This window comes from Eretmochelys imbricata, chromosome 4, assembly GCF_965152235.1.
Source record: "Eretmochelys imbricata isolate rEreImb1 chromosome 4, rEreImb1.hap1, whole genome shotgun sequence".
NCBI lineage: Eukaryota > Metazoa > Chordata > Testudines > Cheloniidae > Eretmochelys > Eretmochelys imbricata.
The window spans coordinates 55251810-55268499 of NC_135575.1; the positions used below are offsets into that span (position 1 = coordinate 55251810).

Below are 16690 nucleotides of genomic sequence, written 5' to 3' on the forward strand. Positions count from 1 at the left end.
ATATATTTAAAATGTAAAAATAATTAACAAGGAGCAATTCAGCTACACTGTAATAATACCATTAGAGAGAGAGAGAGAGAGAGAGAAATAGAAATACTCTCTGTATTGCATTTGGCACTTTTGACTTTTCTTTTTGGCTCTGTTTTACTGTCAGATGTAAGAGTTACAAGCAGTAAGTTCTGGACAGAACAAACTAACTATACCCACATCTGTTTGCCAGTTATAGGACTAAATACGCACAAATGGGCTTGATTCTCTTTTATGTTAAGACCCCTTTACATGGCTCTGGCAGGGTAAAAGGGCCTTAAAGTGGGTATGCGTATGCATTGTAAGGCCCCTTTAAATGGTCATAGCCTTTTAAATGTTACTCAGTGTATATGAGAATCTGGCTCAAATGTTCTATTCTTATTTTGGTAACATGCCTATAAGGCCTAGGCAGATTTTTCCATATCCACCTTCGATGGCTGACCAAACAATGGTGTTTAAGTTACTCTCCATCTCTCACTACCACTACAAAACAATAATGCTTCTTGAATTAAAAACTACTAGACAAAATTTGGAAGTAAAAGGGTATATGAGGTCCTAATGATTAGAAGTTAGTGTTACCAACCGTTTCAGTGCAGATACTTTTTTGGGAGATTTCTTTTTCAGTTTTGGTAACGACTTGTCTTGTTCAAATCCTTCGTTATCCAAGAGCTGTCTCATAGCTATGTTGGCAAGCTGTTCCATTAATTTGAATGTCTCACTGATATTGAGGAATACCGAGAAGTAGTGTTCACTTGACCTTGTGCTCACTTTGATCATGTCAGGAAAAAGCAGCGTAGCATTCTTCTCAAGCTGAGTGATATCAACCCAGCGGATCACTAACTTTGCTGAACAAAGAAAACAGAAAAGATTCAGCACAAGAATGAATCATGAAAAAAGGTTGGCACCCCAAAGCATTTTTCCTTCTTCGTGTGAGAGGGAGGGCATTAGTTCACCAATTTGATATTGTGTGTGTCACAGAATGAATTCAGATTGGATTTTCTTCTATCTTGGCAAGGTGGAAGAACAGAACAAGCAGAGCAGCCAACTTGGCAAAGCAAAAAAGATAAAATTTGGCCTCCTTGTTACCTAATGTTTCAGTGTGATTTATTTATATACGAAATATTACACACAGACACGTGCACCATCATAGTGAGGGATCATGAAGGCCATATTTACCTCTTTTCTTTGCCAAGATGTCTGCCCAGACTCTGATCTCCCTCTGCCCCACTATGAGGTCAGCAAATGCAATCTGGGCACACCAAATTGGCTGCTTACTACACTGCCTCTAACATGCAGAGAGGTCAACTAATAGAATCATGTTTTTCAAAAAGTTTGTGAAAGGCCTTACTTTAACAATGATTCAGTGTACCAACAGCTGTGACAAAAATAAACTGAATTTATAAAAAGACCATAGGGATATTCATATAAATCTGTATGTAGACAGCATCTCTTGCCATGGAAACAATGGTTTGTCAATCATTCAATTTCAATCGTCAGACTGCTTTATTTTAGGATTACATATGAGGCAAAATGACATTAATTGTAATAAGTTATTCTGCGCTTTATTATAACTTTACATGGTATCTTCACTGTGTTTTGGTCAATAGTATCAGGTATCATTCAATTTGTCAGAGAGAACCATTACGTTTTGCTTTATAGTAAGACACATACAGAGTACCATACATTGTCCACAGGATATTTGAATCTGCTCAGAGGTCTGGAGTATTAGTAGTCATCCTGATGGAGATGTATTTGGGGGCTGAGTGACAGTGAAGCAGTCAAAGGCGTAGGGTACATGCAATTTATCATGAGGCTCTTCAACGGATTCCACAGATTCTACCATTTATATATTCATAGAAGTATCAAAACAATGTTGAATTCTCTGTGTACCTGAACTACATGATTGGTGTGGTTCAGAAAGTTAGCTCCCTGGGGTAGGGATTATGTTTATTTAAATTTTTGCACAGGACCAAGCACTCTGTCAGTATCCAATAAATTAACAAAAATAAACTGCAGCAGGATTTCCTATCCATCCTCAGATGGCCAGACTGACCCGCCATTGTTAAAAACATACCTTCTCTTCCCATGAGAAAGGAATAAAAGCAAAGATGGTTAATGCTGAGGTACATCCAGCCCTGACGGGGGACCTTCCCCTTCCAATAACTACAGGAGTAGTAGTTGACCAGTTTCTCTTCCTCTGGCATCCCAAACAGCTTGTGGAACTTCACTATGGCTTCTTTAAACTTTTCTGTGTCATCATCCTCTTTGATACCATTGATTTTGTTGTACTCTGCGATGATACCCTGAAGAGGAAGGAAACATGAAGGATGTTCGCCACCAAAAGATATTTGACATCTTTATCAGACATTAAACTTTGAGTTTAAATGCCATGACCGTTACTCTGTTGTCAGAGAAGTCAGTTTCCCTCACCCTTACCTTTTCAGAATGTACTACCCACCTTCTGTTCATCAGTTATCTTCTATCCTACAAGCCAGACTTTCTGATGTCTTGACCTCTTACCTTGCTTATGTCCCAGATAACTATTCAATCACACTCCTGCATTTCTCAGTAGCACTACCCCAACTATTACACTAGTAAAGAGGTTAGGAGGAGTCACTGCAACTTGTCAAAAAAAGTTCACAAATATTGCATCTTCATTTTTTCTATCACATTTTGGTGAAAAATTGTAGAAAAACTGAATTTTGGAAAAATGTCAACCAATTCTAGTGAGTGCAGAGAGACTAGGTAAAAGAGACAAATGTGACTTTGATTGTAAGCTCTTTGGGGCAGGGATTGTCTTTCTGTTCTTGTTTGTACAGCACCTAGTACAATGAGGCTCATGTCCATGACTAGGGCTCCTAGATGCTACGTTAATATAAACAGAACACTATAGGAAAACAAAATGTTGTTACTTTTAAAACAAGGAGCAAGGAGAGAGGTATGGTTATCTCCAAGAAAGCACCTGGTCTTCTTTTGATTATCCCAACAGAATGTGGGAAACATCACATGCTATTTCATTCAAGGTGTGGTGAGAGGATCAAAAACATAATGAAGAGCACAATTCAGATGCTGGTAGAGCTGTCCACTGGTTGAGAACAGGCTAATGGCAGCCCTGAAAGTGCTTTCCAATTGTCCTGTTTTAAGCCACTGGATCTATCCCAAATACCCCCAACTTGATAGGGCACCCATGTCCTTTTCCCCATCCCATCCCAGGCACAAATATTGTTTGAGTAAATAGGAATGGACTTTCACTAGAGCAGAGGAGTTTTAGTCTAAATAAAAACTGATCAGGTAGAAACTCCACCATTGCTACTTTCTTAGTGACAAAAAATAACTTATGACACTTCTTAATAGGTGTTAAATGAAAGGCTAGTACTTGGTAACTGAAAGGATAGAAAATTTCTTGTTTACTAATTGAACTATTACAACATGGAAAAAAAACTAATAATCTAGAACATATCCCTTCTTTAACTTAAGGTTAAAAGGGAAAGTGATTTCATCCCTTCAGGTTAGCATAAACTACTTTGGGGAGCCTAGTGGGGGTGGTGAAGCCTTCTTTGTTGTGCAAACATGCAGTTGTACAGGAGTTTAAGTAGTAACACTCTTCTTAACAAAGCTGTGTTTGACACAATAGCAGTCTCATGGAAATAGGTATTTTAATGCTACAGGTTTAAACCATTTATAAAAGGGGTCTATTGTATTTATTTCTGATCTGCTACTGAAATTTACTGAAGCACAGCTGGGTTTTTAAGAGGTATAATTATTACATGAGAGGTTAGAATGGAATCAGATGGAGCCAACAGGCTTCATCGACACACAGTTTATGTACCAGTATATATATTTTGCTTAGAAGTGAGATTCTGTGCAGAAATAACTACACTGGTAACCAGCACCTTTATTTCAATATGACTGCATCCACGCTAAATATACTGGTGTAATTAAAGTGGTCCAATATTTGTGCATAGACAAAACCTATGTTATTCTTCTAAGTTTCTGTATGTAATAGAGGAAAACATTATTCATTCTAGACAGACACAGAATTATCAGTTGTTTTAAGTGCTTAATGTTCTATTGGTCAGTAGCATTAATAAACAAGTGTGTTTATTTTCAAATATTCATAACACATTTTTAAAATTTCAAAGCATGAATGAATCACAGAAATTTTTTGGATCTAAAACCAGCTAAACATTTGTTTCCTTTAATCTACTTTAGATGTTGAATTAAAACCAGAGGAGAGGATAGATGAAGTGGGGACTCCCACATATAAATTATTTTGATTACACTGATATAGATATTTATGCTCCAGCAAATTTCCCTAATCTAGATATGCACACAATATCATTTGGAATGTTGCTTTCCTTTCAAGGAACACAGTGGTGTATAGATCACTGCGTCAGATGCGATGAGACATTACAGTTCTATAGTCACATCTATAATCAACAACAATTTCTATGTACATATATATGCTACCTGTATTTTTCCTCTGACAAATGTGTTTATGTCATTTTCATTTTCAAAGATTGAAAGAGTTTGCAACAGATTCTGTTCAAGCCATTCCCAGTGTTCAGTGATTTCCTTCCTTGAACAACCTGCACAAAAGAAGTAAATAATTCACTGATGTCTAAAATTTGTTCACCATGATTCCCAAAAACAAACAAGATTTAAAGCAAAATGAAAGAAGTAAAATGTTTCACACAATGAAACAAATGTCATAACCTCAGTAAATTGAAAAATTCTCCCCTAACCCACAATTTCACTACTAATGATTGGTGGTAACTCCCAACATGAACCCACATGTGTTATTTTAAAACTTTTCTGTATCAGTACCTAGTTTAAATATGAATGAAGAATACTATATTAAAAATCCTAAACATAAGGACCTTAGTATATTTGTGGAATTGTAAATGACATGCTAATGAGATCTAATTACTGAAGGTGGTGGCTGCATTTGTTAGGAGCACAAACCAAAAGATAACTGTACATTATACAAATAGTTCTTGACGGAGGTAAATCCTAATATAGGATACAGTTACTAAACTTCAAGATCAAAATCATGTTTGAAACAGGCAATCAGTGGAATTTGTCAATGGGTATTTCAGACCATAAAAAGAAATTTTCAAAACTTCAGATGGAAGAATATCTTCATCAAAAGAATGTGAATTTTGACAGCACTCTAAAGGGAGGCACATCTTTTGTAAGGATGTCACTTTTACAGTGAAAGCTGAGACAGACAATATCGGGCTTGGTTTCTAGGGAGCGGGGGGGAGTCAAACAAGATTTCTGCCATGGAGAAACACATACACGTTCATTCTGTAAATGAATATAGGGCTAGAATGAAGGAACTTTTCATGGATCAGGCATTCAATAGGCAACATTTTACTTCGGTTTTCTCTGCTGTAAGCTTCCACTAAACACCACTTTTCCTTTATCTAGCTAGCACTGGTTTGGACTGTTATACAATATTTTCAGAAATAGAGATGCTTGTGCTGTCAGAGATCTCTCTGTCCTGATAATGGAAGGCAGGAATAAATCCATAAGTACTAGTTTTAGGCACCAAGACACCTGCACAGGAATGGCAGGATTTTTGTACAGACAACGGCTTAAACATCATGGGTAGCCTAACCTGCTACACCATGATAACACTCTGACATAAGCATGCTGTTCTCATGCCCTCCATCCACACTGGAGCTCTGTCTGGCTGTGATAAGCAATACAGCTATCTGGGCATAAATACAGAGATTCACAGCACCACAACTCACTGCACCACTCTATGCTCTTATTCACAGGTGTTGCAGGGCAACTTGTCTCCCCACTCTACGGATGATGAGTGAAAACGGCCTAAACCCTGGAAATTCTCATCCTGGCTGGACCCAAGATGCTATGGTGGTGTGCTGTTATATGCGAAAGGCATCAATCCTGCTCAGTCTAATAACAGACAGATGCTATTTTTTATGGAGGCAATGTTTCTTTTTTGTGCCTCTGAAGAAGCTGCTGCTGAGGGACAGTGGTGGGTATCTTCGGGTAGGCCTACACTGCAATGTAAACCCAGGGTTAGCAGACCATGAGTTGTTAGATCCTGGGTTTGTTAACACAGGATTTGAGCATCCACACTCGTTTGTAACCCCAGGATAGGAATTGTTGAACCCTGGTCCCACCCTGGGGCTCCAGTGTCTACACTGCATTATGTGGGTCTGAGTCCAACTACCCGTATCCCAGACTTCCTAGCACCCTCCCAAAATGTTGCTGCTCTAGCTTAGGGGTGGGCATACTTTTTGGCCCGAGAGCCACATCGGGGTATGAAACTGTACGGAGGGCTAGGTAGGGAAGGCTGTGCCTCCCCAAACAGCCTGGCCCCTGTTCCCTATCCGTCCCCTCCCACTTCCTGCCCCCCTCAAAATCCCCATCCCATCTTACCCCGCCCTGCTCCTTGTCCCCTGACTGCTCCCTCCTGGGACCCCCGCCCCTAACCACCCCTGGGACCCCACCCCCTGTGTAACTCCTCCCCCATCCCCTGACTGCCCCCACCTCTGCCCCATCCAACAGCCCCCTGCTCCCCGTCCCCCGAATGCCTCCCCCGAACCTCTGCCCCATCCAACCGCCCCCTTCTCCCTGTCTGCCCCCCCCAGCCCTGGCCCCCTTACCATGCTGCTCAGAGCGGCATGTCTGGCCGCCACAGCGCCTGGCTGGAGCCAGACATGCTGCCACGCTGCCCTGCATGAGCAGGCAGCCCCGCAGCCCAGAGCATTGCCCGTGCAGCAGTGTGGCTGCAGGGGAGGGGAGACAGCAAGGGAGGGGCCGGGGGCTAGCCTCCCGGACCAGGAGCTCAGGGGCTGGGCAGGATGGTCCTGCGGGCCGGATGTGGCCCATGGCCCATAGTTTGACCACCTCTGCTCTAGCTCATTGTTCGTGGTGCAGTGTGGGAAAGCTTGACTGTCCAGAGGACAAAGGATATCAGCCCATGGGATTATGGAATACTTTTGGCAAACTCCCAGAGCATGAGTCCACTGTGGCTGCATCTACACTGCACAGCATTAGAGCTTGAATCCTGGGTCCTGGTTTACTCGGGCTCAGACTCTCCACCCCGTGGGGTCCTGTGACCGATCCCTGGGTTACTGTGATTTGTTTGTAGATGGAGGTGGGGTTCATTTTGAGCCAGAGTTTGAATCCTGGGCTTACATTGCAGTCTACATAACCTTAGAGGCTGCTTTTGGCCCATGCACGGTGAAGCCAATGGTTTACCAGCAGAAGCACAACAAAATAAAGGGACAATAGGTGGGGGGCGGAGGCAGGGACCAAGCACATGTTGTCTCTCACGGAAGATCATGGTTTTCTGCTTCTGGATCTGAACCACAAGCACACTATGGTGTGACCACAATGAGACGGCAACATTGGATGACCAGCAGTGGGTCCAGAACTTTCGTATGAGGAAAGCCCCACTCCTGAAGCAGAGCACCCAGATGAGTGAGCCAATCATGCTCCAGAAGCACGTTGCTATTGCCCTGTGGAAGCTGGCAACCCCAGACTGTACTAGATTTGTTGTTAATCAGTTAGAGGGAGGCAAATCCACAGCTGCCGCAGTGGTCATAGAGGACTGCAAGGCAATTAATGCTGTGCTATCTTCCAGGTTGATAAAAATAGGAAATATTCCTAAAATAAGTGTGGGTTTTGAATGGATGGGCATGATGCCATGGCGTTCTAAAGGTTTGTTCTGTTTCAATGTGGCGAGCTGGTATGTGGTTCTCCTGCCCCCAATAGCACAGTCACTGATGGGAGGTTAATGCCACCTGTCATATTAGGTGACACAGCGCACCTTTCACTGCCGTGGTTGACAAAAACCTTATCCCGATGTGTGCCAACTGGACAAAAGGCAGTTCAACAACTCACTGAGCAAGTTCAGGATGGTAGTGCAATGTGCCACTGGCTTGCTGGCAGTGCTTACTGGCTCATGGTAGTCTGTTTAATGCTATACCCAGGAATCTCAATGGCCACTGGGAATATTTTAATACTTTCTAAAAATAACAATAATAAACTGGTTTCTGCACTAGTGGGAGTGTGTCTTACCACAGAGAGTTATTTGGATGGTAGTGCCTTCAAGGAGTGTATTACAGCAAGTTACATTTTGCCCAGGCTGGCTACTGCAAAAGAGCCAGGTGAATGCATGCTGATACACAGGCTTCTTACTGAGCATTTTTCTGCTTTATCTAACAACGGATATGGGTAAAGACAGAGATCGCACAAGGAGGGTCGGACCAAGGACACCAGGCAGAGATATCTGAAGGTAGATCCCTTATGGTCAGGGATCAGAGCACAGACAGATGGCAAGACTGCATACAGGAATACATTCCCAGAGGGCTTGGGGGAGGAGACTGGAGAACGATCATGTATTGATTCTTTGGACTGGCTGTGGCAGAATGTTTTCACTGCCATTATCTTAGGTTAGCAATACACAGCATAAATTAACTTGGGGGTTTGCCCTATATATCAGGGTACAATGGCTGCCTTGCCACGTAGCACAGATAGAGGTGCGTGGATGCGTGAATGTCAGATGTGTTAAGGGGAAAACTAGAGTTGAACCCAAGTTAGGTCCGCAATGAAGACAAGACCAAGATGAATCTTAAGCAGATATTTTCAGAACACAGGTTCTCAATGTGTGAACATTAATATCTATACCCAAAACCTCCTTCTAAGATTATGTTCATCCAACCAGGAGGGAACAGAATCAATACCCACATGACCTGGGTTTCCAATCACAGTTAAGCAACAGCTCAAATTATAACTAGCAAATAGTTCATGAGCAGCTAATTGAATGTAGCTACAGAATTCAAGAAAGTCAAGCTGCTCATGAACTGACAATTAGAAAGAGACTAACCAAAAGTAATTATTTGCTACCAATCATTTCAGTTTTAATATGAACATAGATTAAGGTTATAACAATATATTATAGCTGTGTTACAATATAAAAGCTTTTGTAGGTGATCCTGATGCAACCATGCACAAACCAATTATTTCCTAACCCGTCAGTTATAAATGTGATGTGAATACTAACCCAGACCTCACTGACACAGTTTTAGTGAAAGCAATGGAATGAGATCATCTATGCAATTCCTAGGGAGTATGACAGATATGGTAATTTCCTGCAATATCCTTGAAAGACCTTAAAAACCTTATTTATTATTGTAGGCCAGGATTGTATGTAGCAGGGAGATGTGACCAATGTAACATTTGGGAGTTCAAAAGACTACACTGAAAACGTGCCAGACAAGTATGGACTTTTGGGACAACGAGCGTTAAGTGGATTTCCTGGGGATTCCCTAGGGAGAGGGTAATGCAAATTACCCAACTCTTGTTACGCAAAACTCTACCCTTTTGAAACTATCCTCTGAAGAGAGGGTCTTGGTCTGCTAATTATCTGTTACTGAAGGCCAAGATCAAAGGCCTAAGTTGTATAAAGAAACAGCTGCTCTGCCCAGCCTGGGTTCTGGTTCTGAAACTGAGAGACAGTTATGAACTTGCAACCATGGGAAACCCAGTTGTGGGTTTTGAGGAACTGACACTTACGAGAGTTCGAGGCTGGAATCATTATGACCCAGTCTGGTAAGCTCTTCAGCATGCACCAAGGTTCTTTTATTGTTTTTTAAAAATTTTCCCAGTAATGCTTTCACTTCAAGAATAAAGGTGCTTGCTTATAAAGAATTGTATAGCAAATTTTAACTGTGGATAATTATGCTGTTCATAGCCTCTGGAGAGGAAGCAAAGTGCAGACACTAGTCTATTTACAGTCTGGCTTGCTGGGAATATAACTGTATAAAGCAGGGGACTGTGAAGCCTTGAAAACTCCTGCTTAGGATGGAGAGAGATTAAGGTCAGCAAAAAGCAGTGACAAACTGTGTAAGTTATGGACAAAAAACAGACCACCAGCAGCATGACTGCTCTTCTCCTACACTGCAATGAGGTACAGTTTGGCCACACCATCATAAGGGCTCTGCACTTCTTTTCTAAGGGCTTGTCTACATGGCATGGCAATACGCACCACAACGGTGTGAATTCTAATGCACACTGTGTTGTGCACTAACTGACCCATGTAGACCCTGCTGGGAAGAACTAAAAGTTCCCTAGCGTGCGTTAACATGCACTAGGGAACTTTTAGTGCATGCCAGCAGGGTCTACTTGAGCCAGTTAGCACAACAAGTTGGTGTGCATTAGAATTCACATGCCTTTGGTGTGTATTGTGTAGACTGGTCCAAAGTCATCTATTTCTCATTTGTGGCTCATCAAATTTCAGGTTATTTTCATCGCTTCTGTAGAGAGTTTCCTATCAAGTCCTCATCTCACACACCCCTCCATCTCATTTTTACATTACTTTGTTGCCAATATCTCATGCTTTACTCCTCAAAACATTAACTGGTCTGCCACAACTCTGTATGAGAAATGAAAGCAAAATAAACAGCAACTCCACCAACCTCAATAACCATTTCAATATAATTATGGGCATTAGAAAAATGTGAGTCAATTAAGAGTTCTCAGATAGGTCTCTGCAAGTAGTGTAAGAGAAACAAATGAAAAACAAACATTCTCATGAAAGTGCCACCTGGCAGTAAAATCAAACACAGGCAGACGAGGTCATAAAAGAGACACTATCCTAATCTCGTAGCCCAAATTGTTTACCTAGTGAGATGGATCAGTTAATCCACCCACAAATTCGCATTTAATGTTGAATAGAATATTTGATGTTGGGCAGAATTAATGAGCAGGATGTGCTAACAACACACCTTTTATCATAGTCTAGATCAGTGATTTTCAAACTGCGGGTCGTGACCCACTACTGGGTCACGCAATGGGTTGCGGTGGCTCTAGTCAGCACCGCCGACCGGATCATTAAAAGTCCTGTTGGTGGTGCTGCCCGGCTAAGGCAGGCTAGTCCCTGCCTGTTCTGGCACTGCGCTGCTCCCTGGAAGCAGCCAGCAGCAGGTTCGGCTCCTAGGCAGGGAGGCCACGGGGCTGGCCAGTGGGAGCTGCGGGGGGAGGAGCGGTGCCTGTGGGCAAGAGCCACATGGAGCCGCTTGTGCGCCTCTGGCTAGGAGCCAGACCTGCTGCTGGCTGCTTCCAGGGAGCAGCATAGTCCGTGGGGACAGGAGAGGCAGGAAGCCTGCCTTAGCAACCCCACTGCGCCACTGATTGGGAGCCGCCAGAGGTAAGTCCCAACCCTGCGCCCCAATCCCCTGCCCGGAGCCCCTTCCTGCACCCTAAACCCCTCATCCCTGCTCCACCCCAGAGCCTGCACGCAAAGCCCGGACCCCTCTAGCACCCCAGCCCCCTGCCACAGTCCTGAGCTTCCCCCCCAACCCAGAGCCCCCTCCTGCACCCCAAACCCATCATCCCTGGCCCCACCCCACAGCCCTCACCCCAAACCTCTGCCCCAAACCTTAGCCCCTCGCCCGCCCCAAACCCCTCATCCTCAGCTCTGTTGGATTACAGGCATCAACAATTTTCTTCAACTGGGTCACCGGAAAAAAAAGTTTGAAAACCACTGGTCTAGAACAGAGCTCTCCAACCGTTTTACTTACAAGATCACTTTTTGAATTTAAGTGCAACCCAGGACCAACCCCGCCCCCTTCCCAAAGCCCCGCCCCACTCACTCCATCCCCCCTCCCTCTGTCGCTTGCTCTCCCCCACCCTCACTCACTTTCACCAGGCTGGGGCAGAGGGTTGGGGTTCGGGAGGGGGTGCGGGCGCTGGGCTGGGGCCGAGGGGTTTGGAGCGTGGGAGGGGGATCCGGACTGAGCCTGGGGCAGGGGTGCAAGCTCTGGGAGGGAGTTTGGGTGCAGAATGGGGCTCCAGACTGGCGTAGAGTATAGGGGTTCTGGCTCTGGGAGGGGGGTCAGGGCAGGGGGCTTGGGCTGCAGGAGAGGGTATGGGGTACTGGCTCTGGGAGGGGGCTCAGGATGGGGGTTGGGGTGCAGGCTCCTGCCAGATGGCACTTCCCTCAGGCGGCTCCTGGTCAGTGGCACAGCGGAGCTAAGGCAGGCTCCCTGCGTGCCCCGGCCCCACACCACTCCCGGAAGCGGCCAACACGCCCCTGCGGCACCTGGCGGGGTGGGGGCAACACGAGGCTCTGCATGCTGCTCCTGCCTGCAAGCACTGCCCCCACAGCTCCCATTGGCTGCAATTCCCTGTTCCTGGCCAGTGGGAGCTGCAGGGGCGGTGCTTGCAGGCAGGAGCAGCATGCAGAGACCTCTGCCTCTCTGCCAAGGACCATGGGGGCATACTGACTGCTTCGGGGAGCGGCGTGGGGCTGGGACAGGCAGGGAGCCTGCCTTAGTCCTGCTGCGCTGCCGAACTTTTAGTGGCTGGAGATCACGATGGACTGGCAGAGGCTCCAGGATCGACCAGTTGATCATGATCTACAGGTTGGTGATCACTGGTCTAGAAAAACTTATTCTACCCTGTCTACACTTGGTTTTAAAACATATTAGCTACCACATATTAAAACCATGACTTTTCGTGCCATGGACAAGCTTTGGACCAGCTTAGCACATTTTAAAGTATGCACTGTCTTATATACACTAGACTTAAAAGGTAACACACTCCAACACACCTTTAAATTCTAGTCAAGACTAACATTTAATTTTAAATCAGGTCAACTTTTTATATAGCATAAGGCAACAGGGAAGAGAGAGGATGTTAGAAGATAAAGGGGACAATAGCTACTATGCATAGAGCAGAGACTATCAATCACATTTCCCCTCTCCAAGGTGGTACACTTGATCACACATTACATGGCTGAAATGCGGATATAATCTCCGCCAGTATGCTTGATATGCTAATGAATTCTGTCATATCTTCAACATCAGAACTGTTTGCCAAGTATGATGGACTGGGATATAAGAGGAAGGGTGAGGACAAATGGAAGAACTGTACACTTGAAAACAAAAAGGGACATTTCCATATGTCTGTAAATACTGCAAAAAGAAAAAAAGGGGGGGAAAAAAAGCAGCTGTCTGCAGCAGAGAGTCTCAGAACCCAGGTCTACGGATTCGGGCTCATGCTATGGCGCTAATATCATCAACGTAGCTGTTCCTGCCCAGGCTGGAGCTTGGGCAGGGAACATTTACACTATTATTTTTAGCACCGGAGAGTAAGCCTGAGTCTGTATACCAGGGCTCTGAGACTTGGTGCCATGGCTTTTTTGTTTTGTTTTTGAAGTGCAGACATGCTCTGTAACAGTTTGAGAGTTTTCATGCATGAGGAAATTAATTAGGAGAACTATACCAGTATAATTATATAAATTAAGTTACATGGACATAACTCCCCATGTGAGCACTCCCATTCTGGAATTAACACACTTTAAGCTTCTCTAGCAAAATTACCAATAACATCTGTTCTGAGCCTGTTCAACAGAGAGGACTCTGACCCTCACAGTCAGTGTCAGATTAGAAATAGAGATTTTACATAAAGTTGCATTATATGAATCCATGTTAACAAGCCCCCATTACAGAGCTAAACAGCTTCAAACATAACCAACTAGCATGCGATTGTAGACAAGATCATTGGGTTTCTTCTCACCTGTGAAAATGTTATGGTGCTGAATAAGTAAGCCAGGAACCAAACATGTGATTTCCACAGCTCTGTAAAACTATTCATGGGAGCCAACGATTAATGCATTATGGAAGGCAAATGAGGCTGTAATGAGTTTCAGTAAAAATGGGAGAGTGCAAGTGCCAAATAATGAGTGGCACACTTGTAAGAGAACAGTAAAGAACAACTGTGAAATGAGAGATGGAGTTACACAGCTAAACACTGCAAAATCCTTTGTACCACGTGTGACGGGGTCGGTCACAGAGACCCTCTTGGGACTCTCACCTGATGTGCTAAGACTACCTCTGACCCCATTTTCTCTGCCAGTTTGGGCCTTCAGAACCCTGCCTTGTTGAGCCAGATACGCCAGTCTGCTGCAACACAGACCCAGGGCCTGAACCACGCCCCCAAAGCTGCAGACTTAACTGAAAACGGCATAGCACCCAGACACCCAATGGGATTCAAACCCTAAATAAATCAGTTTTATTCTGTATAAAGCTGATACAGGGTAAACTCAAACTGTCCATCCTCTATAATACTGACAGAGAGATATGCACAGCTGTTTGCTCCCCCAGGTATTACTTACTTACTCTGGGTTAATTAATAAGCAAAAGTGATTTTATTAAGTATAAAAAGAAGGATGTAAGTGGTTCCAAGTAATAACAGACAGAACGAAGTAAGTTACCAGGCAAAATAAAACAAAACAAAGTCTAAGCCTAATACATTAAGAAACTGACTACAGATAAAAATCTCACCCTCAGAGACGTTCAAATAAACTTCTTTCACAGACTGGACTCCTTCCTTCCAGGAGACTTGACCCCCAGTCTTCCCTTAAAACCTGATCCACAGGTGAGGGGTTTGGCATTTCAGATGCAGATTCTTCATCCTCCTCCTGGGGAAAAGCCTCCCTACAAAAGGTGGGCAGACCCTCCTGTCCCCCCCTCACCTTCCATCTGGACTTCCCTCTCTGGGCTCCCCTCTGAGGCAGACACTCCCGTGTCCCCCAAAAGGGAAGGTGACCCTGGTCCAGCTGTGGGCTCACAGCTACCAGCTATGACAAACCCTTCACTGGTCAGCAAAATCCTCCCCCCTGCCCACCACTTCACTCAGGTTGGGCTTGCTTCCAGCTACAGAGTCCTTGGGGGTCTGTTCCCACTGCAGTCATTGGGACCCCAACTTTCATCTCCAGGATACATGTCTCTGTGCACCTCAGGGCAAGATCTGTCCCCTGCTGACCTAGATTCATAGATACTAAGGTCAGAAGGGACCATTATGATCATCTAGTCCAACCTCCTGCACAACGCAGGCCACAGAATCTCACCCACCCACACCTGCAAAAAAACCCTCTCACCTATGTCTGAGCTACTGAAGTCCTCAAATCGTGGTTTAAAGACTTCAAGGAGCAGAGAATCCTCCAGCAAGTGACCCGTGCCCCAAGCTACATAGGAAGGCCTCTTCCAATCTGCCCTGGAGGAAAATTCCTTCCCGACCCCAAATATGGCGACCTGCAACTTCCTGGCAGTCACCAACTGGGACAGCCTCCCTGTTACAAGGTGGAACTTTCCCCTCCCCCAGGGAGATGATTATAGGACAGGAGCTGGCTTTATCCAGCCCTTCCCGCAGGGATCTGCCTTGAGCCTCTGGGCTACAGGAACTGGTTACGACCATCCCTGCTCCCAAAGCTGCATTTTTCACTGCTCCAGAGGAATTAAAGAGACACTCCCCTACTCCCCCCTGCAGCCCATGCGACTTCAGCCTCCCCACTGGGGCTTTAGCACAAGATTCCTTCTTGCTGCTAACAAACCCTGGGACAGATTCTGCCACATCAAGGAAATCACTCCCTAGTAGAAACAGTACAAAATTGTGTGCCACTGCTGCAACAGTCAGCTCAGCTTGCAAATCACCAGTTTCCATGTGTACCTTAGCTAAAGGCGCAAGGACTTCGTAACCTCCCACCAATTCTAATTCTGCCATTTTCATTGGTAACAAATCCTTCTCATGGATTAGGTCCCTCCTGACTACAGAAATTTCTGCACCAGTGTCTCTCCATCCTTGGAGCAGTTTGCCATTAAGTTTAACAGCATGCATATGCTCACTGCTTGGTTGTGTAGAAGCAACCTTTACAAATCCTGTGTGGAAAGAGGCAGCAGCCTGGGATACCCCCTGTGCTCTGAGAAGCAGCAGCTTCATGTGTTACCTGCTCTCTGTTCCCACTCAGCCAAGGACATTTATTCCTCAGGTGCTCAGTGGACTTACAATGATAGCACCTTCTGGGCTCCTCTGCTTGTACAGGAGACTTGGGACGAGTAACAGGGGCATGGGGAGATGAACGCCCAGCCTCCTTTACCCAGGGGTAAAATGGTGATTCTGCTTTCCATCAACCTTGTACCCCTTTGCCAGTGGTTTGTATTTAATTGCAGCTTGTGACTGCTCATAAGAGTCCGCAAACTCAGCTAATTCCCCCACTGCATCCACCTTTTTGTCCCACAAATACTGTTTTACATCATCACTGCAATATTCAGGAACTGTTCCTGAGTAATTAAATTACACATTTCTTCCAAGCTTGTAACGCCTTTTCCCCTCACCCACTTGTCTAACAAATCTTTCATTTCATTTACATAAGCCACATTACTCAATCCAGATCCCCTCTTAACACTCCTGAATTTAACCCTGTAGGTTTCAGGTGTAATCTGAAACGGTTTCAAAACCAGTTCCTTAAATTTACCAGAGTTTGAAGTATCATCAATAGGCATCTTATTGAATATGTCCAGAGCTCTCCCTGTCAATTTGCAACTAAAGTGGTCATTTTTTGATCTTCAGGAATCATATGGAGAGTGCACAGTTTCTCAAAGATGATGAAATAATCGGCAATATCACTGGATTCAGTATACTGCGGACATAACTGCTCCCATTTGTGGATTTTTGGGAAGTGGAGCCAGCTGTTGAAGGGTTTTGTCTCTTCCACTCCATTACAGTCAGTTCATGCTTCTGGGTCTCAATCTGGGCCTGTATTTCTCTGTCTTTTAACTCCAAGGCTCTTTTGTGATCAGTTTCCTCCCTGGCTGCCTCTGCTTCTTTGAGCCTCATT

The 16690-nt window shown here is 44.6% G+C and overlaps 1 protein-coding gene across 3 annotated transcripts in view; it reads right to left on the reverse strand.

Moving 5' to 3' along the window:
* TBC1D9 (TBC1 domain family member 9) overlaps positions 1 to 16690 on the reverse strand; it is an 80812-nt gene that overhangs the window by 43186 nt on the left and 20936 nt on the right. For all 3 annotated transcript variants that reach the window (XM_077814440.1, XM_077814441.1, XM_077814439.1), the window contains exons 3-5: positions 4498 to 4616; positions 2102 to 2330; positions 611 to 872 (exon numbers count right to left, since the gene is read on the reverse strand). In XM_077814440.1, coding sequence (XP_077670566.1) covers positions 611 to 872; positions 2102 to 2330; positions 4498 to 4616 — 610 coding nt within the window. The remainder of the gene's footprint in view (positions 1 to 610; positions 873 to 2101; positions 2331 to 4497; positions 4617 to 16690) is intronic.